General features: G+C 39.4%; 1 protein-coding gene across 2 annotated transcripts in view; it reads left to right on the plus strand.

The window, feature by feature from the left end:
• Positions 1-1,217: 1,217 nt before the first annotated feature.
• The window catches only part of exoc2 (exocyst complex component 2), a 47,042-nt gene continuing 21,185 nt past the window's right edge, over positions 1,218-27,074 (plus strand). The window contains exons 1-8 of one of the 2 annotated variants that reach the window (XM_085137326.1): positions 1,218-1,316; positions 11,853-12,010; positions 13,605-13,781; positions 14,708-14,825; positions 16,949-17,062; positions 18,467-18,591; positions 24,410-24,490; positions 25,481-25,626. In XM_085137326.1, coding sequence (XP_084993452.1) covers positions 11,893-12,010; positions 13,605-13,781; positions 14,708-14,825; positions 16,949-17,062; positions 18,467-18,591; positions 24,410-24,490; positions 25,481-25,626 — 879 coding nt within the window. In that variant the 5' untranslated portion in view covers positions 1,218-1,316; positions 11,853-11,892. Of the gene's footprint in view, positions 1,317-7,702; positions 8,952-11,852; positions 12,011-13,604; positions 13,782-14,707; positions 14,826-16,948; positions 17,063-18,466; positions 18,592-24,409; positions 24,491-25,480; positions 25,627-27,074 lie in introns of those variants that run through there. The other variant, XM_085137327.1, reaches the window with a different exon arrangement.

The raw sequence follows: 27,074 nt of genomic DNA on the forward strand, positions 1-27,074 counted from the left end.
CAGTTGTTATGCTGGGCACACACCACCACATGCTGGCATGACCTTCATCTTTAACAGACAGACAGGACAGTGGTCTTCTCATTTTATCACTGAGAAGCAAAAGTTTATTCCCCAAGATTGTGAAATATTCCTTCAACTAAACATTTGGTGCAAAATTGTGAGTATATTAATATACATATTAATTAATATGTACAAATGCACAACATTTATATTACAAAACATATATAATATCTGTTCAATAACACAATAAAATATGTGATATATACTGCCACTTATTTCTGTATTCACCAGGTGATATGTGTGATATACTGCCAATGTAGTCAGTCATTGGCAAAGACTGTACCACTGAGACTGAGATCAAAATCTTCCACCATCATTGCTTTAAGTAGATGTTTATGTAGACAAACAGCCTCTGTGTTACATCAGCATCTGTGCAAACTCCCCAGTCACAGTTTGATCCCTCAATTATCAGATTAGTCAGTCTAATTGGACAATATGCTTTCCCTGGGGATTGGGCCTTGCCTTATCACAGAAATTCTTTCTGCCCTGCACAATTTGGTGAGATAAATGTAATGCCATCAGTGTTCTAGTGTGTGCCTGGGTGGTCTCTGTTGCATTTCTAATGATGCTGCGCCTTTCCCAGAACAAGTGGAAATACCTCAATGATGCACCGTGAAAAGAGAGATGAGGAAAGGAGCAAAGCTCCCAATGGGCTTCAAAATTCTCACACAATGGACAACCAACACTTCAGAAGAGCAGGCTGGTTTTATTGCTGCATGGAGACTTAGATCCACCCTGGATACATGATTACATTAAAACCTTGGTCAGCAAAAAAAATATTATTTGTGTGTGTGTGTGTGTGTGTGTGTGTGTGCGTGCCTGTAGGTTTTCACAGGTAATTAGGATATCTGCTGAGAGACTAAAGTGGCTTCTATAAAGATTTTAATGAATCTGTATGATCACGCTGTTTTCTTACATTTATCCTTTATCCCGTTCGTTTATCGATTTTATTTATATAGCACATTTAATTACAACAGCAACGTTGACCAAAGTGCTGTACAGAAATTCAAAATAACTAGTACCAAAGAACTTTATTTATTTATTAAAAGGCCTGAAGTGTATAAAACAAAACATTAAACTCACTATGTTACAGAAGCTTATTTGAAGTTATGGAGATCGCTGAGTTAAACACATTTATAGTCAAAAATATAAATGTGCATTTACAAAGTAATTCGTTTTATTTTGAAGGCTGCATGAAAAACGGAAGACCGGAAATAGTTAAACGATACAGGAAACACCGCAGAAGGCAAGCGACTGTAAGTTAAATATTTCCCTTTATATCTTCTACTTTTTCTACCCCAAATAGCTCGCTATAATTATGCTATGTCCTTTTGAAATCTAAGCCCTTTTTGTGGTCATGACGAACGAGAATGACAGCCTCTAACTCCAACATCATTCTAGCATAACAAATCCGGTTAATGACAAACGCTAGCATAAGCTAACTGCAGCTGTCAAATTTCTCAGTCAACCTTGTATTCTTTTCTGTAACAAAACGAAAGAGCTATTTAACTATTGCAGCAGTTGGCTTTAACGTGTCTGACGAAAAAAAATAACTGGGAAATGGCCTATTTGTGTCATTCTGCAGTGTTAGCGACATTACGATTAGCTGTGCCAAACTCCGTTAAAATTTCTGTCTTATTAAAGTAAATTTGGTGTTGCGTTGTGTATGTAGCGATACACGTAGTGATGAAACTTCTTACTAGTAATCATTGACTTCTGGTAAATTCGGGAAGGTGATACTACGTTAATAGCTATAAAAATCATCTTCTTGTCTTGCTTAGCTGTGACCCCTCCTTTGTTTTGTTTACTTTTCGATTAATGCTGAATAACAGCTGGGTTGTTCATAAAGCAGATGTATTATTAAAATGAAAACCCGTGTGATGCTCAAAGCACTAAATTGGCACTTCATTTACCAGATGCTGTAATAAACAGCGCTATATTCAACGGGTGCTATTCTCTGCAAATATAGAAATGCTTTATGAAGATTTCATTCAGAAACCGCCTTCTTTCTTACGTCGACCCCACCTTGCAACTAATATCTTCGGTTTTTGTTTTATAAATAAATTTATAAAATCTGCAGTAGTGACTCATTGCCAGGTGGTATGATTACTCCTAATTGCCTTTGAAGTAGTAAGAAGTGATTGGTAGTGTGATGAAATTACACTTAAAACACCTTAGTGGTACTTGGAGAACAAAAAAGAAAACACTTGGAGAGTGAAAATAAGAAAAAAGAAATAAAGTGATCACACTCAGTTACCTCATGTGACAGAGAAAGGCACTGACTGGAAAACAAACTGATAAGACTAAACATTAGTATATTTCAGATTAGGTAACTTGACTTGTTTTTGAGAATTAATTTGGTATGATTGTTACGTTCTCTCAGAATGCTCATTCAGTTCATGTGAGAATCATATTCCCTCATTACCCCTGCATGAATGGCACACTTATCTTGGATGATTATGAGGTATAATTACATGGTAATGTGGCGCATCAAAGATAATCACTTCTTGTGGTTGAAGCTACTGTTAGTTCTGATTTAGGTCAGTGCACCTGTGAGGCTTTTATGAATATTTTCTGTATAGTTAATGATTATTTATTATTGATTTGTGTACCCATTACAGCTTTTATATTTGAGAGGGTGAAATCAGTGAATTTTTGTTTGTTTCCTGAAATAGACCACAAACACACTAATTCTCGCTGAGTGGATTGTAAGATGAACTGATTTAAGTGGTTGTATTATGAAAGCACATCTTGAATTTCAACAGCTAAGCAATTGCAACAATTTGACCCTTAACAGGAAAACACATTGTTTTACTACAAGGCTGTAGTGCTGAAAATTCTCAACGCTCGGGTCTGAATCAGTGCAGGATGTAACTGACCTACGATATATTTAGTGTTTATTCCTAATTCTGCTCGTCTGTCGCACTACAAAGTTACAAAGTGAAAAATCACGTTGTTCAGAATCACTTTTGTCATTCACCTCAAGAATCCTTAGCATAATGCTGCCTCAATGATGAGCATTGCTTCTTTCTGTTTTCTAAATATTCTAACCAGTCTGTGTTAGTCAGAGATCAAGAAAGTGCATTTCAACATTTCAAGCTGTGGCTGCACATACAATCACTCCTAGTATATGTAAACAGTGAGATACAACTTAATATACATAAAGACCTCCCAGATATTATGTAAACACTCATTAAGTTTAGTGTTTTCAGACAGAACACAGTTTAAGCCTCTGTAATCCTTTTTCTTGTGTGCTTTTTAATGTTGTTACACATACTTTCTTTAAATAGCTCTATCGCAGGGAAGCAGTTCTTTACCATGTGTGTTAGTTTAACTGATTGATTGTATGACAGAGTGAATGAGAGCAATTTGATTGACAAGTCAACAGCAGGCTGTTGCCGTGTCTTAGAAATAAGATGTTGATCATTCGAGTTGAGGTCCACGGTAGCAATTCTACAGTTAGAGCCTACAGAGCTCTGTGTATCACTTCTCTTTCTTTAGTCCAGAGTCAGCATTGGTGACAGGGGAAGGTGGGGGGTGGCTACACTGATCCATTTCCTGTCCCCTCCTGGGGCTCTAATTGAAAAATTTGGGTGGCCCTGTTGTTTGTTTTGGTGGAATGTGGTGGGCTGCGTTTTTTCTTTTTTTTCTTTTTCTCTTTAGAATTTCCTGAGTGACGCTGCTCCGTAGACCTCGGGGTGAATCAAGTGATGGGGGCTGGGCTAGACTTTGTTTGTAGCCGCAATTCTTGCTTACCCCTTTCTGCTTTCTGCCCCACCTGGCATTACCCAGCCTACACACAGAGCTTGCTGGGCCACTGGTCTTCACTCTGGGGTTTCTGTGACCTTGTCAGATCTAGACAGGCAATGGGGCTTTGGCCCCCCGTGAAAACAAACATGACATAAGTTCTGTCAACTCTTTTTTTTTTTTTTTTAAATAATTTTTTTACGTATTTTAATACAAAATGAATAGGTCAATGATTATTTGTTAGCTTGGTAATCAATTTTGTTGCCTGCAACTTTTTATTTGGACTTTAATATATATTAGCTCTATGCTGATTTTTTGAGATTTTAATTTATTTTAGACTGAAATGATATAAACTCTTCTTAAACATCATATGAGACTACAACAGAGGTGAGTAACATTATTCTCTAGAATGCAGATAAAATCCCAAAGGCTCTCTTATTGGAGAAGTGAACTGAAACCCGTTTACAGGTTACAATTGTATCATAAAAAAAACCCAAACACTCAACAATGTATGAACATTTAAAGGACCTAAAATCATGCCAGTTGTCTGACATGTACACCAACATAGATGAAACACTGGAATCACGTCATTCAGACTTGCTGCCGTCATTCACCTCAAGATTGCTTACTATATTGCTGCTTCGTTGATTTGTTTATTTTATGAGGTTTATTTTACTTTTTTTTTTAACTAGTACCAGCAGTCACCAAGTGTAGTAAAAGTAAAGTAAAATAAATGTTAGCTACCCTGTATAATTGGTCAGTTTGGGGGTTGTTTTGTTTGTTTGTTTTGTTTTTTGACAATACACTCCCCAGCTAATGGGGTAAAACGTTTAATGTGAGTTATGATTTGGCGAAAAATATAACTTATTATTATTATTATTATTAGTAGTAGTAGTAGTAGTATTAGATTACCTGCATGATTTTATAAAATGAAGTCTTCCGTCAGTATTCACAATATAATAGAGAAATATATATTAATTTAAACATGGATTATCATCACAACATCATTTGCCCTAAATTCAAATACAAAAATGATGACTCAAAAACAGGAAATTGGTTTTAAAGAGTAAATATTGCATTTTTGGGACAAAACATTAGACTTATTTTATTTATTACATTAACTGAAATGCTACTATTTTGGGGAAAAATACCCTAAATTGCACTCTTTGAAAATTGCTTAAGTGGATTTTGTTTTTAATCATGATTTGGCTTTGAAATCAAGTAATTGTTCAGCGTTGTTCTGTGGTACTAAAATAAATATTGGTTGTTTATAAGACAAAATATAGGTTTAAAACTTGAGCATAGGGAAATAGTGATAGACATATATCAATATTCATATGCTAGACCAGGGATGTCAAACATAAGACCTGGGGGAAAGAATCCGGCAAAGACTCCAGTCCCACCCGCTGGACGGCTTTGGGAAATATGATGGAGGGGGTAAATTTGTGGACTTCTAACTATATATTTGTATCATTTTTACAGCTTTTCCTGCTGATAATGACTTCCCCACAGCCATTCATAGTACACCAAAGTAGTCAAATAATAAACAAGTAAATGGCAAAAAAGTTCATGTTTTTCACTGTGTACAGAGATTTCAGCTTAAAAAGTATTCTTTATAAATACACTTTTACTGTAATTTTACACATTTTCATGTAGAAAAACTGAGGTGTGCTGTTTCACTCATCTAGCCCATTTAAAATCAAAATGTGTGGGGCAGTCTGTTGTCCTCGAGGTAAAAATGAGTTTGACTGTATCCCTGTGCTAGACAGACCGAGTGTAAATTCAACACAATATTGGCAGCTTTGTGAAGCATTAGACATAGTAAATGACTTGATGCTGTAAACCTTAATAATTAATTACAAGCCCACCAAAGTGCTTTAGTGTAAACAGCGGTCTTTGTATAACTCCTGGTAGTATATGAGTGGATGTTTCTCACGCTGGTGATGTGTTGTTTTTAAATGTGAAAAAGCTGGGGCAGCAGTGTTATAACCTGGCTTATGAAGGTTCAAACTGCTCAGTTTCGCCTTGTCATTGGGCAGAGCCGCCTGTCTCCAGCCTGTTAATCCTCTGAAAACATTGTCTTGCATTTGCAGGCCTATATTTCATGTTTGTGTTTATTAGTACAGGATTTTTATATGGGAAATTGGGGACTCCGCTTCATTAGGCATAACTTAGTAAAGCACTTGAGACTGACAAACAAATAAACAGATAGCCCTAAAGATAACAGACCCTGTAGGCAGACATCATGATGCTTGGCCAGTGAACCAGAAGCACACATCTGATCATTTGCTCTCCTTCTCTGTCACGGAAAAGTCTCAGTGAGGGCTGAGACTGGCTGCTCGCAGTAGAAGTGCTGACTCATTGTCAAAATGACTGGTCAGTAGTTCCAGCATTTGTTAGCATTTGGTCCCTTTCTGGCTTTGAGCTGCATGGCCCTATCTACACCTTAGAGGTATGCAGTAGCCTGGGTGTGAGCAAACACCGAGGAGGTTTTTTTTTTCAGACTCCACCCAGGCTGTGTGATCAGGCCAGTCATCTCAAGCTGGGTGATGTTTGGCCGGCTCTGTGCATTCAGAGGAGTGGGGGGGATCTTTGATGGAATCTGATGTTTGGGTTACGTTAGAGAGCACAGCGTGAAATGGTGAATGTGTGTCTGGAAGAGGTACCGAGCCACTAGAACAGCCTGTTAGATTTTCTAATGATTTGGGGGGGGGGGGGGGGGGGGGGCTTTGAGTGTGATGAGCTGTCTAAATGGGACCCTTTGTGCCCACTAAACCTATCACACTCTTCCTTTGACACACACATTCACACACCAATCACTGCCATATGTGGATCACCTTTAAATACTCAGTAGCTAATTATCTGCGGTATAAACGCTGTAGTCATGACGTGTTCATATGCCTGGTCAGATACCATAGATGGTCACCCATGGTAGACATAACTGTTCTGCCTTATATCAATAGCAGTTATGTCGTCGTTATATCGGCCTCGTTTAGTGATATTGGCATATCTTCAAATAATTTTTTTGGGTACCGGCACCGGATATCCCCTCCAAATTATTTTTAATATCTATATTAGCCCAGAATTTTGCAGTCATTTGTAAAAATGTTCATACCAGTCATTCAGACGTGAATTAGATGGTTTCACATTCCTTTGTTTGTGTAAACCAGTACCACCAGTGTAAAATCCAAATATCACAGAAAAGCTACAAATCCTCACTTTTGAAGAGCTGGAATTAGCCAATGTCTGTTTTCTGTTTTATATTTGCCTTAAAACAACTTCCTGTTTTTTACCTGTATTGTTTATTTGTGTATATATATATATATATATATATATATATAGACAAATACACATCATTTACAGGCTAGGCTGATTTGTAATATCAGTATCAACAATAAAAACAGACAATGGAGCACTTAACAAAAAACTGAAGTACAGTGAAACTATGTCAGTTGAGAAATTCTTTTCGAGTCTATCTGTCAGACTGATTCTTTACATTTTGAGCTCATTACAACTACACGTCAGTTCTAAGGTTCTAGTGACATCAGATGACAGTTTATGAATCCATTTCAATGGATTCTTTTTTCCACTAATTTGAAGTAACAGTAAAGTGTAGTCAACATGAGTTGGACTGTTTATGCTTTTAACTGTAATTATGTTAAAACCAGAAATTAATTCTTTAACTGTTATACATTTGATCATAATACATAATAAAACCCGATTTAATCCTGTTTGAAAAATACTGGAAATAGTAACATACTTGCTGGTAGCCTGTTGATTTAATGCATCAGATCAGAACGTGCACCCAATAAAAAATATCATTCCATTGGGATTCTAAAATGTATATCTTTTCCGTTTTTTTTTTTTGTTGGATCAAGAAATGTTACAACGAAATGGTTTTATCTGACAAAACTATTTTAGAGATTTAATGGAAAGTCTTTCATTTGTGTCTGCATTTTCCAGCGCTGAGCCAAGGAAGGGTGGTCACTTGTTAGTGGTTCTGCAAAAAGATCCTAAACCTTGAAGTTCCACAGCTTCCATACAGATTAGAGCCAACCCTGCTGTTTGTTAGTGAGCCTCCAAGGAAAACAAACCTGCCTTTTAAGTACTAGAGAGAGAAGGGTTGGAGTTGGTGGTATTGAAGGCGGGGAGGAGGTCATGTTGGAGGAGACTCGAGCAGGACGAAAGAGGCTAAATCTGTTAATGTATCATCATTGTTTGTTGGCCTCACTTGTTAGAATTAAGTGGGGTATCATCTTAAGGATCTTAATGCCCCCTAGAGGCTGATACCTCTGCAAGTCTTGCAGAAAATGTTGCCTGCCTCATAAGTTTCCAGTTGGAGATTAAGATTTTGTTTTTCTTTTCATGCTACTTTAAGGAAAATCCATTCACAGTAAAGCCTCTGCCCGTATGAAGTTATAGTTTCTATTACCTTGTTTGCAGTTTATTTGTAGTGGTGCATGACATGAGACTTGTGCAGAGGTCTCCGTAGTTTCTGTGTGACTCTGTGCATCGCATGTGTGTGCGTGCACGCTGCTGCTATAGAGAGGGGTCTGGGCAGTGTTCCCGTGTCCATGCACAGCCCCCAGAGTAAAGTAAACACAGCGGCTCTTTTCTCATCCAAGCCGTCAGCAGGCTCTCCCCAGGCCCGCGCCAGAGACCACACACCCAGACCACACACACACATGCACGCACGCACGCACACACACACACACACACACACACACGAGCTGCTTGGACCTCTTTTCAGATCCTTCCACACACTTGCATACGCAGAGACCACACAACACCAGCTCGGGCCCCTCGCACGCAACCTAGTTGAGCTGTCATTCTGCCCAGTGTGTGTGTAGGTGTGTGTGTGTGTGTGGGGGGGGGGGGGGGGAAGGCTATCAGTGTGTTTGTGCACGTGTATTTCCAAGATTAGTGGGGAAAGGATAGAAACACTCCTGAATGCAGAATTAGAATTATAGAAAATAAAGAGCTCTGTCCTCTGCACCCTTGCTGCTCCCACTCTAAACATGTGGGATTGATGAAGGATATACCAAGCTCTTGTTTTAGACCTGTTAACCTCTTATCTTCTGCATGTCACACCCATAGCCCCTCCATTTCCTCTGACAAGCACAGGGCAGCAGCAACAACATGAGGTAAATCCCGCTGGAGGTTTTATGTTAACTGTTCGATGTCAGGGTAATTGGGGACAGGGGCTGTAGTGTGTGTGTGTGTGTGTGTGTGTGTGTGTGTGTGTGTGTGTGTGTGTGTCAGGGGGGTGAGATGAGGTTGCTTTGTGCTCCTGTATTTTTGCTTTTTCATGAGCCATTTTTTTAAATATAATTTCCTTAAACCCTAGTGTTACATGTCCAATATTCAGCAACTGTTGAGTTGTGAGTTGCATGTGATTAGTACTGCACTGATGCGTCTCAACCGTAATTGCTGCTACAGAATATTTAGACATTAATTTAGGTTATTGATTATTATTATTATTATTATTATTATTATTATTCCAGGAAGTTTCACAAGTTTTTAATGCTACATGGGCATTTTCCTGAGTTGGTCCAAAATATTTTGCTGTTCAATGTAGGACTGTCACCATGTCAGATTTTTACTCTAAGTAATTGAGTTTGAAAAAGTGCTTGGATGTTGCAAAACGGTCATTACTTTACTAAACCTCATCAATTATACATTTATTAACAATATTTAATAATAATTACTGACACTGGCTATTATCAGTACACACATGAAGCACATGTTGAAAGAAAGGTTTATTTGCACTCACCATGTCAAATCAAAAGCTATTGTGAATGTAGATATAACTAATGATAATTGATAAATATGTCTTTAGTTGAATTAAATTCAACTAAATGAATAATAAAATTAATTTAGTTGAATTTTATTATGTAATCTTTTAAAAGACAGCAACTTGATTGGGTATCTTCAGCATACATATCAATAGCATATTATTATTTTAGGATGGTTTTAGATTTTCAGATTTGAATAAAGAAGTTTGCACACTTTAGATATTTATTTATGGTTATGACTGGAGGGGTGAATAACAATATAAATTACATGAAATTATTTAGTTAACTAAATCTAAAGTGTGCAAACTTCTTATTCAATAAGATATTAATAATAATACCTAAATATATAAATATATATATATATATATATATATATATATATATATATATATATATATATATATATTCATTTAATATATTCATTAAATTCATTTAATATATTCATTAAATTAAGATAAGCACAAGCTGCACCCATAAATGTAGTTTATGGTTCCTGATGTAGGGTTTCTGCCTTTTTTGGCCCCGTGCCAGGATTATGTGTGAATATTTATTCATGTTTTTATTTTTATTTTTATTTAGAACAAAACTACAAACATTAAATTTAACTTATCTTATTATCTTGCTATTCTTGATAAACTGAGGTGAATAAAAAAACAGCTTTAAAACTTAAAGAAGTTAGAAATGGGATTTAAAAAACAGGCAGATGTTATTTTATGTAGGCTAACAGAATAAAGTAAATGCTGGAAGTGGGAAATCATCATCTTGTGTCTTAACAACTAATAGTTAGCGTTATAGTCATAGTTAGAGTTAAATTATTTGAGTGCAGTATTAAATCCTAGCGAATCCCAGCCCATTGCCCCTTGGTGTTTCAGGGCTAACAACTTTTCTGTTGGAAACCTTGTGTCATATGCAGAGCCTGCTGCAGGTGTTGAAAGTTTCACTTTTTTGTTGTAGTCTTTGTAACAAGCAGAGTAACCAAATGTTGTGCTCTGTCGATTTTTATTTCCTTGACTTTAAGAGCCTCTGTTCATTCTTGGAAGCCTAACTTGTACACCTACAACTAATTATTGACCATATAACTGTGCAAAGGGTTACCAGCATGAACACACTGAAGGTCCAGTCCGTGTGAACTCCTGAATTGTTTGTGGAGAACGTGTTTTGGCTGCCGAGCAAACGGGCGGAAGCCTTTCTCAAGCTGTTTCAGAGAGTCTTGACTGGTCAGCCTTTTTGAGACCTGGCAGTAATTTATTAGCAAACATCTGTGCTGCTGAAATACATCCTTTCATATCTTTTTTTCCTTCATTTGGAACCTTTCCTTGTCTTCCTTTACTCAGGCCCAACATGAACTGATTTGCATGGGTGCTCCTTCTTTGGTGCCATAATCTGTTCAGCATTGTGTGGGCTTATGTGGAATGATTGGGGAGGCCAGGTTTATTTATCCTGTTCTGTGAGGTTTACATTCTTCCTTTCCTCCCTGCTCTCTGTCTGCTCCTTCATTCTTGGCTAGCGTCTCTATTTTTCCTATTATCTGAGAGATAACTGCTGCAATGCATACATTGTTTGGAGAAGTTCAGGGTGGAAAATGAACCCTAGCTGCCAGCCAAAATGTTACTCATATTTTACCAACTCTAGTCAGTACTAAATAACATAATATTGGGTTGCCTGGAAATTTAGTAAGAAATGTTTGGGGAATTTCAGAAAGAAAAAAAAGCTTAAATTTTTTGTTATTAGGATAATGTTTTTACATTCACTTGCTATGGTTTTATGTTGACATACAAAGATGTTTTTCTTCCCCTGATCTTCAGATTCATGCTGGGAATGCTTGTACATTGCAGTCATTTGACAATACTTTGCCCAGTCGTGGGGCAGTAATTATTTAGTATTATAAATTTTTTCAGTCAGTTTAAATCAATATGTTATGCTTTAAATATGTCAAAATGATAGCGGATTGCTTTTGCTGTACATTACAAGCTGAAAAGCTATAAATGGTTTTTATGATGAATAAACAGTGGTTTAAAAAAAACAAAAAGGTGTCAGACTAACAGTAGAAAATCAGGCAAAAATATTCACATGTTTTTACTTTAACACTGCTTTCATTTGAACTAATTAACTGATTGTCTAAACCTCTGTTTAATGTTCTGTCTGTAGGCTGCTTCATTGATTTTTACACAGATTGCTCTGTCAGTGTGCAGCGTTCCGTGTTACTGACCTCATTCTGTTGTGTATGCCTCTTTCTTTTGCCATGTCCAGGTGCTGATTGACCCAGATTACCTGTTCACCTCAGGTCAACATGTCTCGTGCCCGGCAGCCCCCGCTCGTCACGGGCATATCGCCCAAAGAAGGTGCAGCCTGGACCAAAGTCACGATCCGTGGAGAGAACCTGGGCACAGGCCCAGCCGACCTCATCGGTAATCCATTTTCTAACCACATAGCTAACCACACAGGCGGCTCTGTCTGTACTGTACTGTGTAACATAAATGTCTGTTACACAGTATTGATATTTTTATGGGGAGTGACATCCGTATTTAACTTGGTCCTGTTTTGCATGCTAATTATCCATATTTCTTTTGTTTTTTTTTTCCATACTCAAATGTGCACATGTGTATTTCTACAAATTAATATAATACAGAAATATACAGTTTATCAACATTTTTAGATCTGTACACAGAACTGTCTACACAAGATATCAACACATTAACTAATTAATTAACAGGAGTGAAAATAAAACTATAAATAATGAATGATGACTTATTTTCATATGTTTATTTACTATTTGTATTACTATGTGGTTCACTGAGAGAAAGTTGCTGGTTTGAATATTTTGTAATTAACACTTGCATTCACTTCTTTTATTGATGTAGCCCCAATCCCTATTTTTAAAGCAGCTGCTGTTGAGTTTGTTTTGCATTATTTATTATGTAAAACAGGAACTATACCTGTTTTTTTTCTGCTCTGGAATAAGAAATTCATGACCAGTTCACAACAGTTTCATAAGTTGAGCACAGAGCTGTTTAAACTTTACTCAGATAATCCCCAAATATACAATCAATATTGTATCAAATTTTTAACACATGTGAGCAACACTCAACTGTTAATTTCTGACAAATATTGAAAGCATTGAAAAATATGGAAAAATAGAAGTCTTTCCAAAAGTTGGCCAACACCGTTCATAAAGTCCTTAAAATATAATACTTACTAAATTAGTTTTCACATTATTTTTCATTAAACAAAAAACATAATTCTACAGCTATTCAGGCAGGTGGGCTACCACCATCTTGTTGTCATCGCACCGATATCCTACTTCTGTGATTTTACTGGGGGTGAGGAAAGGAGGGGGGCAGTCCAGAAGACTCACACACTTGGCAAGCCGTGAACTGGCCAGTGATAGAGGTCTATTTCTAACCATGAATGCCCCAGGGCCTGGAATTATACAATTAGATATGCACAAATGTGTATGAGTGCTTATGTATTCAAACAAAGTGGCCAGTAGAGAACAGAGGCAGGAAATGGGGCTCTAATGGGCATATTATTCACGGTTTTATGGACTATTTGTTGATCGGCTCTTGTGGGCTTTTGTAACGTTTGATTATACACACGTGAAGCTTTCTGAATCCCCTCAGCTGGAAATATCAAACTAATCCTTGTGTATTCCTTCTAGTGCCTAAATAGTATTAGTAAGGGGTTTTAAAAAAGGATGACAGATGCAGGGGCATAGTGCACATTGTGAAAGTAATGAGCCACTTAGCACTGAAGTGGCACTCATTAGCTTCAAGGAGCTGAGTGAGAGGAAGGAAGATCAAGGCCACCCACACCCATCGCAACCCCAACTTGAACTTTGACCCCGGGTGACTAAACTCGCTGATAGACGTCAGAGCTGCCTAAAGTGAGCTCCTCTTGTTTTAGATTGTGTGTCTGCGTGTGCTGCAGTTTGTTTGTTTGCCCTGTCACTGCATGTCTGTATTTTTCACTCCTTCCACCTTTTCCCTCTCCCTTCCATCTCAGGCCTGTCCATCTGCGGTCACAACTGCCTGCTGACAGCCGAGTGGATGTCGGCCAGCAAAATAGTGTGCCGCGTGGGACCTGCCAAAGACGACAAGGGAGAGATCATCGTCACCACCAAGTCCGGAGGTCTCGGCACCTCTACGGTCTCCTTTAAACTAATAAGGCCAGAGAGGATTGGTAAGATTGAGATATCACCCTCATGGCATTTGTTATGTGCGAGCCTGGACAAAAAGAGCTGATGCAAGTTTAAATAAGGGCTGCAGCTAATGATTATTTACATTAGTTTAGCATTAAATTCTCTTTATTCATTGTGTTTCTCTTCTTGTATATAAATGTCAGAAGATATTCAACATTATTTAGCCACAAATGGCACTCATTGCTAAAGCATTTGAGTAAAGCTAAAAACAACCTTACATGGAGGAAAAATGAGTGACCTGAGGGAGAGGACATTAAAAAATAGCCATAACTGAAAAAAACATAATAATAATTTTGACAAAACAATTAATGATTTTTAAGAAAAAAAATAGGACTAACTGAGCATGTGTGATTCTCTAAAGCCAGCCACACATCAGTGATGTTTTTTAGATGAACTCACATTGTTTATTTAACTTGAAACATTCTGACCAGAAACTGATGAAAAGGCACAGGCACGTGTGATTGGCTGAAGTCGACCACACATCAGCGATGTTGCTCAAATGAGCAGACTGTGTTTATTCTTTTGGCTGTAAAGTTGGCATTAGCGTTTAACTAAGGCCGGCCATGTTCGTCAGTTTTTCATACCACAAAAGAATGTGTGTTTTCAACACATGCTTTGTGCCATGTATATGTTGCATGTTTTTAGTGAAGTTGCAAAGTTTTGAGTCACTATAAATTCCTTGACAAGAGCCTCCAAGTGTACTGTGTAATTAATTAGGTCAGGTACTGTATCTTCAGAGTACAGTGGTCAGAATTTGCACTAAATTTAAGTTAAAATAATTTACAACTGAAAGATAAATGCATATTTGTCGTGCATTTGCTTGTTTGAGTCACTGTCTTTGTGTGTGAGTACATCTGTAGTATGGAGGATATCTCGGTCACAGCGTCTCGCCTGTCCTGTCTCGCAGGTATCCTAGATCAGTCTGCAGTATGGGTGGATGAATTAACCTTCAGGACAGACCGCAACAAAGGAATCTCTCCACTGTCACTGCGCCCCAGCAACCCCCTGGGCATCGACATAGACAAGTATGAACCAAGAGCGTACAAATACACACGCAGAAAAATGGCTCGGCACGATCCCACCGCCATAAACACAAGTGCTCCAGCCATTGAGTCATGGTTTACATCCCTAAACAGAAACAAACTCTCCCCATATGCCAGCGTTTGAAATATTATGCCAGCACAGCAATGGCTGAACAGCCTCTAACCGCTCACACAGGCAGTGGAAACACAATAATTGTGTATAAAGCAGACAGGACGACGATAAAGAGATAAAAGCTAAGGCAGCAAACCCACACATTTGTAGAGCGCCTGAGAGCAGCGAACATGCTGCTGCCTCCCACGTGCCTGGCAGGGAATACACAAGTTGTAATGTATAGTTTGCGTTGTCATGTTCTGGCATTTCTAGCTTAGTGTTTGTTTGGTTTAGGGGCCGGGGGCAAGTGACCGCTCATGGTCAGGAGCAAGACCCCCATAAACAGGCTGTAGCATTCACTTGCTCCTAGGGATGCATTAAGCAGGCACTATGTGAAGCATACAAGTTTCTCTTTGATTATAATATACAAACACGCTATTGCTATCTGTGTCCCAGCAGTTGCTCTTAATTTGTTACACAAAGGCACTCAGAAGGTAGAGATGTTTTTGGTTCATCATAAAGCATCACCCTGTTGTCTGTCTGGTCTGTGTGTTTGTGTACATTTTTGTGTAGTGACATCCCTGGAAGGTTACTCAGCTGGGCTGTTTGCACCAGCTGTTCATAACGTAATTCTTGGACTAGTTAAAACTTCCAAGTGTTTGAACAACTTCAGACAGATTGAGCATTAAATGGTTACACTCACTGAATATTAACTGTTTGTTATGTGTGCTGTATTTCCTACCAGGGGTACAATGCTTGGGTAATACCTGTTAATATCCAAGCTTATAAAAAGCTACCTGTGGAGCATTACAAAGACCAGTAAATTAAGGGTTCACCAGCTTTGTTGACTGAGCATCTTGTCAACATATTGTCAAATATAACATTTACTGTTGTCAGTGGTGATATTTCAAGGTTTACTAACAAAGTTGGCCCTAGCTAAATGTTCAAAGGCAACTTGATGAGGAGCTGAAAAACTGCTTGTTTAGTGTTTGCTTGCCGCAAAAGATGGAGAAGTTACAAAGACAAAATAAAAGAAAATGGTGTCGGCATCTGCATGTGGTCAGATTCCTGCATACTTAAATATTAGCATTAATAGCAGAAGTAAATTACAGTAAATTCATTACAGGATGAGCACGGTTTATCACAAGTTGAAGCCAGAGCTGCTGCAATCCATGCTCCGAGTGGAATCAAGCAGGCTAGGAAGTAATTCAGTTTTATGTAGATGTCATGCCCGTTCACAGCAAAAGTCCTCTCTTTATGAGAGATAAAATTTCCCAAGCCATCATACAGGCCCCCAATGAGCAATGGATGGTGCGAAGGGAAAAACCCCGATTTACAGGAAGAAGGCTCCAGCTGAACTAATAAAAGAGGTGCATATAAGGACAACAAACATGACAAAACATCAACTACAGCAGAGAATAGGAAAAAATTATAAGACATGCAAAAGAAGCATGTATATTAGATTTAAATAGGTGCATAATGAGAGCAACACTGGAGTGTGTGTGTATGTGTGTGTGCACGTCTGCGTGCGAGTACGTCACCAAGTGTGTTCTTTTACATGGATTTTGTGTTTCTGTTACTTAAATGCTGCACTGTTTATGTGGGTTTTGTACATATGTGTGACTGCAGAGTGGGTGGTGGTGGTGCTGGTGGTGGGGAGGGGTTTAGTTTGTGTAGGCCACAGGTCATTAGTAAAGATCAAGCTTCCTTAATGAGTACTGGGTCCTCCAGGGGGAACCAGGCGTCACACACTGCACTTCCCACGCCAAGCTCTCCCAGCCACAGTACATCCCCGCCGGATACTGCCCCCTGCTGGAGAACTTGATCTCCCACACGTCACATTTAAAAATGACTTCAATTGTTTTACGAAGGTCTGCTCACACACAGTTTACTATAAAAACATTTATACGGGTATTTTCTTTATTTTAATTCCACCACAGTTTTTACTCTGTTCTTTTGTTTTATTTAACTGTCGAGTTTTATCTTCGTCTTTTTTCTCTCGGTCTTCTTTCAGAGGCAAAATCTTACCTAAAGATTTGGAGCTGACATTTCCAGGAATGAGCGCAGACTTCACCAGTGAGAACTTCTCTGCGACCTGGTATCTCATAGAAAACCACGCAGGCTCCAGGTACACAAGCTCCTACTTTGTCACTCATGTTAAGCTACCATCTCTCATAACTAACAATAGGAAGGAGGAAAGGAAAATAGAAAAACAAGCAGTAAAATATCTCTACCTTTCACAGAGGTCCACCAAAAATTGAAGCTCATATTTTCTTTAACTCAATTAATTAGACACAAGACAGGAGCTTACAGCGTAATACATAAGGTGCATCAGTAAAACTCACACTAATCCTGGTATAGGAGCAAACTCAAGGCTCGTATATCATTTTCAGCAACTGCTGCTGGTTTTGTTGTGCCTCTTTGACTGAACTCTTCCAATATTACTCCTTGCCAATAGGTGTGATTAGTGCTGCTATGATCTTATGACTTTACTAACTACTGACTTGGATAAAATAATCAGAGGGCCACACATTACTAACACTAGTATGTTAACAGCTGATTTAAAATATGGTTGCAGGTTACAAGGAAAACTATAACATTCCAGTGTAACAATCTGATCATTATGTTGGAATTGAGTTAAGTAGCAGTTCAGGCTGGATTTAGGTTGTCTGCAGGCTAGTCCCAGACGCCATCATGTTTGACAATTAGCTGAAACAAGTCAAATATTCCTGTATAAATCAGTGCAGTAATAATAATCATAATTTATCACCATATAGTGCAATCTAGGGGATGGCAATGAATAAACTGAAAAATGTACACATAGGCTGAATCTGAAGTCATTCACTATTTACTATATAGTCAGTTTTGTTAAATAGGTTTAATGTACTGCTTATCACAAAATTGCATATCTGTCTTTTCTCTTATCTGTTACGTTCTAATTGTGTGACAGTAACAACATAATTATTATAGAGAAAATTACCTAAGAAGATGCAAAAGTGGGGTGGGTTGTTTGTTTTTAATTTTACAGATGAAATCATCACAGAGTAATTTACATAAATAGGTAGTAGTTGTTTTGTGCCATTGAAATGAGGTTATATTTTCTTCACTAAGTTTCTACATGTAGACAAGGCAGCCTGCTGACCCAAAAGGCTGTCAGGGCAGAGAAGAGGAGAGTTATTTTGGACTCTCCTGGCTTCCTCTCCCCCTGCTTAGCCTTCCAGTAACCCAGACCCCGGGATTCAGCATTAGCAGGGGCCTCTGTTTGGACCTCACTGGGTGACTGTTTCTTCCTGCGGAGGAAACCTCACCGAGGAGACTGACACACAGACACACGCACTCAAAGTGCCCCCAGATGTGCGTGTGTCTCTGCGCATACAGAAACACACGCACGAAGTTTCAAAAATAAGACTGTATGTTTTGGACTGTTGGTTGCACAAAACCTTCATGGTTTATGTCTTTATTTAAAAAAATGGCAAGTAATCATTAGTTGTAGCTTTGATATACTGACAGTGTCATTTTGTTGTTTTCACAGCTTCGATCAGTTGAAGATTGCAGCCAGTAATCTGAAGAAGCAGGCTACTAAGAAGAATGAGGGGAGTCTAGCTTATGTGAAAGGAGGCCTCAGTACATTCTTTGAGGCTCAGGACGCTCTGTCAGGTGAGGGAATTAACACATTTTTGTGTGCTGTGGAAGCGCCCCAAATGATGTCTGATTAATACACTACATTACAAATCATCACTCTTCACTCTCCTCTTAGAAAATGGCTCTTGATTTTTGGAAGAGTGCGTCTTTGGATTTTTTTTTTCCCAACATGCGGTTTAGCAGCAGTTGATTAAAGAGGCTCATTTGGATGCCGTGTGAAAGCCCTCTACTTGGCACTGAAGTTGCACTGGCCAACCACAACACAGTTAATTCACCTCCATCAAAATGAGATCAGCTCTCACCTGTCACACACAGTCTCTCGCTTCACTCTGAAAAGTCGGCGTAAACACACACACATGCACACACTCACTGACCTCTGCATGCAAAAAAGATTTCAAGGTAGCAGAGACCGACAGCTGTCGCTCTGCCAGGTACCTCAAATCGATTGTTCACTTCATCATTCATACTTTTGTCTGTTTACCCTTTGCTCCCGCCTTAGCTGCTCAGTTACTTCCCCTTACTATTTATATGTACACTTTTCTGCCTCCATCATTATTATTATTGCTTTCCGTATGTTTGTGCCGCGGTTGGAAGAGAGGCAATGTTTTCATTGTTAGTGGCTGAATCTAAATAAACGGAGCAGCTCAACACAATGCACGCCAGAGTATTAGGACTGATAGTGCCGATAACAGACCCAATATGACCAATGGCAACAATGCGCAGCCATTCTCACGTTCAGACTGAGCGTGCCTACTGTGTGCCCACTGCACCAATGGGAAATGTACAGTTTCCAGGGGTTGAAGGGAAGCAGTGCTCCATGGATGGACTCATGTGACCTGTGACTCACAAGCACATACTATTGTGATGCTTTCTGGCTTGTGTGAATTTTCTGAGATGGATATAAGGCAGCACCTACCAAAGACTTTGTGTCAACTGTATAGAAAATTCATTTGCGTGGCGCCAACAGAGAATTCAGGATGACTAAGTTCCCCTAAACATTCTTCAGATGTCTTAAATGGACCTTTAAAATCTTAAAAGCTTGTAGTATAGTCACATTACCACATGAATTTCCAGCACATATTACCTTTTTAAAACAGAAATAGAAGAATCTCTTTATTGTCATTGTATGACATTACGGGTGGTGCTCCTGGGTGGTGCATCAAAACACATTTAGATTTCCCAGTAGGACTGTGTTGTTAAGCTCATACTTCATAGTTTGACTAACTCTTTCTGGCTTTTTACTTATAAACAGAATTAACAGTTGGCTGACAGGATAGATTAGCCAATTAAATGATTGTAGCCAGAAAATTACCCCCCAAAATACTAAAATCCGTCATGATTTGGTTTAGTGGGTATCAATAGGCCTCTGAACTTGTTTGCCACCTGCTTGCTAATCTGTAGAAATGAGAAGCATCACATTTAATGACAAATGTCTTGAGATTAACAGTTACTTTTGTTGGTTAAAATTTTGAAATGCTGAGTAAGGAAGTTGCTCTTTGTGCCAGCCAATGATATTTCTGTTCTTTGATATTTCTATGACTCCCCAAAAATGTCACAAGTTCAATTTAAAAAGTGCTTTTAATAAGTCTTAAATTTGACTTGGTGGTGACCTTTGGGCACCCCGGGATTAGCGCGGGGCTGTCTTCATCTCCAGAGAACTGAAGACGGCTCAAATTATTCAACTCACCCGACGGTACGCCACATGGCCAACCATTTCATTGCATGCAGACACACCAAGAAACGAATTGCTGAATGTAGTGGAGGATTTCTAAGCTAACAGAAGGTCACAGGTATTTCACTGCGGGAGTATGTCTGTGAATGTAGTATATATAGTGTTACATAATCAGATGGCATGAAATGTGTCTTCAAATTACTACTAATGGTGTTATTGATCTTCCTAATGTGTAAACTAGCAGTTTTTGGTTTTTGTCATATTAACTTTCTTCCAGTTGAATAAAGAACCTTTTTTTATTAAAGAAATTCAACATCTGTGTAGATTTTTCAAGCTTTGCTTAGAGATATTTCTTTATGTTCAAGCTGTGTAACCACTGATTTTCAAAAGACATTTTTAGTGAACTAAGAACAGAAACTGTCTCATGTTTGAAGAGGAATTATGACTAAAAATTCATTTTTCAACTTCCTGAATCTTGTCTGCTCACTATGACTCATTGCAGGCCTGCAGCATCCTTTTTATGCCAAAATTTGACTTTCAGTCATAAAAAATGAAGTGGAGGCCCAAAACGGATGGCTCAAGTGGAGCTATTTTGTACATTATGTATGGTCAGCCAAACCGACATACCAGCCAGCATGCTGCTTTAGAGCCTGCCAGCTATACTGCCAGACCTCGTTAACACAGCTGTCAGAGCAACTGTGAATCCTTTCTTTGTCTCTCTTCGATGTTTGGCAGCTCTCTGCAGTTCTGAATTGGTCCAAATGAACCTCATCTGAAAAGTGTCCATTAGAATTAGAAAAAAATTAACAGTGAATAGAAAAACTTAACAGGGCACTCATGTGTTCTCGTAGTTCAGAATGTGCTGCATTAGAAGTTGCTGAATGCTTCCAAGCCTCTTCGTCACCATTACAACATTCTCGTCTCCTCTCCTGTTTATTTTCAGTTCTGCTTGCATGTGAGATTTTTATTGATGACTTTAATAGGCGACGTCTGGAGCTTTTTTTTTTTTCTTCAGTGTAAGTGTACTGCTGCCGACAAGGTGGAAACAACAGAGAGGAGCCAAATGTAGGCAAAGAAATGAGGCAGCTAGAAAATGTTTAGAACAAACAGCAGGATTCTGACTTGAACATCTGTGGACTTTCTGCCTCTCCCTCTCTTCTTCTTGTCCAAAATAATTGCCTCTTAATTGCTCTCCAGTACAGCTAAGCTTCTCCAGCACAAATGGCAAAATAAAATCTCATATCACCTTATCTAATTTAGACTTTGGCAAATCAAGAAACAAGGTTACCCAGCAGAAAACGAGCTGAGAAGAACATCTAAACAGTGATGACGATAAGTGAAAGCTGAAAAGTAGTCCTGTTAGCTTGTTGAAAACAAAATGTTTCTTTAAACTTTACTTTGGATAAACGTCCTCCTTCACACCTCTGCAGACTAATCAGACAAGCAGCAGGTTCAACTCCAGAACCTTTTTGTTATGAAGCAGCTGTGCTGCACACTGCACCACCGTGCTGCACTAGCATATTGCATGTTCACTGCACAAAGGAGCTAAAAAAAAAGCTCACCAACACATAACAAGACCGAGCGCCGAGAGAAATCTAATGTAAATAAAATGTATATAAATAGATTAAACATGTTTTTAATTTCCATTCAGTAATACTAATTTGTGAAGTCACAACCAAATAAAGTGTCAGTCAGATGCTGTTTAAAAAAAACAGATTCATGTTTGCACTTTTGAAACAAAGGCCTTTGAACACTAGCCCTGGGTAGACGTAGAATTAGGTTAATAGGGTATCAGACACAAAGTCATGCTTAACTTTGTCAAGTGTGCTTGTTACCAAGAAGTGCAAAGGTAGAAATCTTACGTTCTGTAAAGGGAAAATTTCAGTGCCTCTGAAAAAGGCTTTACCAGCTTCAAAGGTAAATATCTTCCTCACTTAATGAGGAATAAAGATTTTCTGTTTCTTGTCAGAGGGTCAGAAATGACCAGAAATTGCATGGATTCCTGTCACATAAGCTAACAGTCTAATTGCTTTTACTATACTTGTTGATCAAGCTTACTGCCAGATATACTCAGCCCTGCCAGTCCTGATGTTGGAGGCCACTTGATTTGGAATGCTGCAAATGTACATTTTTAAGCAGCTCTAAACCCTTGTAAATTTGTATGTTTCAAATTCCTTGACATGTATGAGCTCTGTTTTATAGTTAAGGTAGTGTTTTGTGTTGGTGTTATTTTTATGCTGCTGAAGAAACCCTGTTCACTTGTACATGTTTGTTTGTTTTTTGGGGTTTTTTTCTATACCACCAAATTTCTGTGGATTACAAAGTATTTTGTTTATGTTTAGAAAGAAATTGTTTAGCAGTTTAAAAAAACAAACAAACAACAAAAGAAACCCACTGCTTGTGAACCAGCACACACCGGTGAAACACATGGATGGGGTTTGGCTGTGGTGAACATTTGGTCATGGAGTCTCAGTGACAAATGTGACCAAGCCATCAGCCAGACACACACAGTCAGCCAGTTTGTCTGCGTGCTTCTGGGACGCAGACAAACTGGCTGATTGACTGACTGACAGTCCGTCAGGGACTCTGGGGTTGTTGCCACTAAAATGTTGAAATTTGTGGTTTTTCATTGTTGTGTGAAAAGGAAGTCTCCCATTGACGCAGGAAGCGGAATAGCTACCGTGTTCCAAAAATGCACGATTCCCAGGGCCTATTCCCTGAGTCCCCATCCCCTGCTGGAGTCAAAACATCTCCGACTTTAGAAACCAGGGACGCTGTATTTTTATTCTTATTCTTTTTTTTTGCCTCGACGGTTCCAGGAAGTTAAGCAGGAGCTGCAGCTCTTCCTCAGGTCCTGGCTCGTGTGTTATCCGGACCCTGACCTAATGTTTAGGTTAGCTGTGACGTCATGAGATCTTCAGTGTGCGACACATGCAGAGGACACGCAAACTGGCAGTAGGGCAAGGAGGGGTGTGGAGACATGAAGCAGACCTTCAGTGTATGCGTGTGTCTTCTTTTGTGTTTAGTCCTATTAATTCAGCCATCTCCCATATACACTCCCACGTCTCTGAGCTTTTGACCAAACCGGCATCTGGCCTCATTTTCTGCTGCTCAAGAGCAAGAAGCCAGTGACGTCCATACTGATTAGGCAATGGCATGTTTGAACTGGGTGTTTTTAGGAATACCTCGGTCTCTGCCTTGAGGCTTCTGTCTGTCAGAACGGACCCATATATTTATTTTCAGAACGCTCCCCCTTCACTTTGCCTCCCGTTCCCTCTGCTGTCAAGCTCTGCTAACAGCCAGCATCAGAACAACAGAGGGAGGACAGAGAAACGAAGAGAAGGAAACGGAGAGGTGTACTGTCCTTTTTTTGCCATCCGTTTCTATCTTGTCTTCATTCTTTAGGTGTCTGCTTGTCACATATTTGAGTTGCTTCACAAGTGTGTATTAGAAAGTCTTATAAACCCTCTCCAACTCTCTTCTACTCTGTCAATAAACCCACACTGCAGCTCTCACCACCCAGCTGCCCACTTCTTTATTTATATACTGGGGTAGCCCCGCTGCCTTCTCTCCCTATTTTTTTTTTCTCCTTTTCTCCCCACGTTCCTTTAAAAAAAAAAAAATCCCTCTCCTGCGTAAAGCTCTTCTTGCTAAGTGATTGATACAAACCATCAGAGATTTCCTGCTCCCCACCACGCTTCCAGTACAGTCATTTTTGGTATACAGACCTCAAGCTCTGCTCTTCCCAAAATTGGAAACATTTTAAGATTCACATTACCTCCAGGTCAAAGGGCTCCAAATGTCCCAAGACCACCACACTTTGTTGTTGATGGCTTTGGTTAGGTGAATTGATCCAATACAGTCGTTCGCTGGGACAAGGTCAGGTCCTTGTTGCGTGGGAACAACCATGGGGGTGTGTGGCTTCAGTAACAGCATCTGTGGGTGGAGAACCAAGGCAGTTATCTGCCATCTACCACGGGGGTAGGGCATGTTTATTTGTTTTACCTTTGGTTCCTGAAATCAAAAATGTTCCCGGGGATTGGTTACTCTGCAGCGTTGGGAACGTAAAACCAGTCTTACATTTCTCACCCCTCTATGCTTTAAGGTATGATTTTTAAATTTTGTGAAATAAGCTAACAGTGATTTATTTATTTATTGCAGCTATCCACCAGAAGCTGGAATCTGATGGCACAGAGAAAGTGGAGGGATCAATGACTCAGCGGCTAGAAAACATCCTCAACAGTGAGTGTTCAATCAGTGTGCAGATGAAAACTCCAAAAGGGCTTTTCAACAGAGCGCTGTGATGCTTTTTGAGGGGGTGTTTTAATTTAGAAATCTTAATATTACAATAAAAGTTCCAGAATTTGACAACATCTCAGTGACACGGGGCTTTGGTAATACTGCCCAGGAATAGCCTACATTAAAATACAAATCAAAAAGAGAATGAGTATGCGACGAGCAGTGCTGTAGATCACCCACCACCACAGACTCTGATGCACTGTGCCGTCAGACCAAACACGTCTACATTGTTTCACCGTTGCAGATTGTTCTGTTTTTAGCGTGCAGATCCTGCGTGTGCGTGCACGTGTGTCCGCCATTTCATGTCACACATGATAATGGGACTGCTCTAATGGAGGGTCAAGAAGCTGGTCCTTTCCCCTTTTCTAGTATAAATAAACCTTGTAGCCGGACATAGCTTTCATCCCAGACTTGAGGGCCCATGGCCCAATGGGTCCAGTCTATCGTTCACCCCCAAAAACCAAGAGATTCAAACTACCATAGGCGCCAGTCAGACTATCACGAAATAGTCTTGTGAAATGTCACAGCTAAGATTGGTGAGGGAAAAATGTTAGATGTTCCCCTGTTTGGTCTCGTGCTGTTTTTCCTTCAGGGATTTTGTTTTTGTGGGTGGAGTTTTGTTTTGATTAGAAGAACTCGAGTTTTTTTTCTATTTGACGGCACATCCAAGGCCACCCACGAAGTAAGTCAGCTGTGCAAAGGTCCCACCAAGCAGCCTGACTAAGAGATAGCCGTCACTTTCTCCTTAGCAGATCAGTCTCTGCTCCTGCTCCTCTCTCTGTGTCAAATAACATTCAGAGCGGGAAGAAAACCAGAGACCAGCAATAAGAGGGAAATGTGGTATCAGCATTTATTTATATAGGATCCTAGTTTCTCATTTTCTTCAGCCTCCTTCACTCTCTCTCACTCTTTCTCACTTTGTCTTTCTTGTAGGAGCGAGCAATACTGCCGATACTCTCTTCCAGGAGGTCTTGGGCCGGAAAGACAAAGCTGACTCCACACGCAATGCACTCAACGTCCTGCAGCGTTTCAAGTTTCTCTTCAACCTGCCACTCAATATTGAACGGAATATTCAGAAGGTACTTAACCCTGTTTTCAGGTGTTAATGGGCACATTTTAACCTGAACCGCAATCATTTCCTAAACCAAGTACTCTTTAGTTCTTAAACCTAACTAGTGAGAGAAAGAAAAGGTAAAAAGCCTGTGTGGACAATGTGAAACAGCAAAACAAGTGCAAATAATACACAGCTCTAAACAGGACGTGAACCATCCTCTGGGTGATAACCCACCTTTACTCAGTTTGTCTGCCCTCAGCACCAACGTTTGTTTTTTGTTGAGTTATGGATTAGATGAAAATCTGTTTTATAGTCTGCACCTGAAAACTCTGGCCAATGTTTAGGACTGGTTATTTGTTATACCATTCATTTAATCCTGTTTCAGTTAATGTAGCTATCAAAACGTAACAGTCCGGTGACTTATTATTGTTTAGTTGGTGGAAAAATAAAAACTAATGCCCCCCATGAGATGCGCTACCTCATTTCACTTCACTTAAGCTACTTCCTCAGATGCAGCCCTCATCAGATAAGCTGGATGTGGAAACACAAGCGCCTGACTTAATGTATGCCATAGCAACATCATCACCACAAACTCCTCTAAAACCCTACAGCGTAACCTAACGTGCACCTCTCTAGAAACGTAACTACACGTTGGGTCCAGGCAGTGCACAGCTATTGGGATTAGCCTGTTCACCAACATCAATTCTTCCTGTGCATTTCCATCTGCATTTTTTTTCATATATCAGTGAGAGAAGCACAATCACCATCTCAATTTAAAAAACTCAATATCAAAAAAATGTGGGGGCTTACAAATGTTAGCATATTCCTGGAGGGAGATTGTTGAAACTATCAGAATATATGTGAGGAAGTGTACACAAGCACAGGCGTGAATGCTGCCAATGACACAGTGCACTCACATGGGTTACATCATAGGCACTATGAGGATTTGTCAGGCCGTAGTTGAATCATACATTAAATGATCTTAAAGCTGCCAGCTGTTAGCACATCTGGAGATAGAGAAGGTGAATATCAGGAGAAGTCGCAGGAAGCCAGTGGGCTGAAGATTTTTCTCCCTTAGCCTCTAATCAGGCAGTTCCTATTTCTAAAACAAACAGAGTACTTGGCACAGTGATGCAGTGGTTAGAATTGTCACCTCACAGCACTCGCACTCTGTGGAGTTTCCATGTTCTTCCTGTGCCTGGATTTGGATTGGATTTGGTGTGGATGTGACAAGAATAAAGCAGGGAATAGCATAAAGTGCTGTAATAATGTGTGAGTAAATGCTGCTTGTAGAATAAAGAGCTTTGAATGATTAGTAAGAGTAGAAACGGTGCTTCATTTTCACTAGTAAGTGTGGGACTACAGCACAGTGTGCCCTGCTGTTTTCTAAATGAAAGAAAGGACAGTTTGGGACATTGTCCTGGTTTGGTTCTCCCGAAAAGTTTGAGTTGAGTTTCTGTGGAAATGTCTGTA

Source organism: Neolamprologus multifasciatus, chromosome 17 (assembly GCF_963576455.1).
Source record: "Neolamprologus multifasciatus chromosome 17, fNeoMul1.2, whole genome shotgun sequence".
Taxonomy (NCBI): Eukaryota; Metazoa; Chordata; class Actinopteri; order Cichliformes; family Cichlidae; genus Neolamprologus; species Neolamprologus multifasciatus.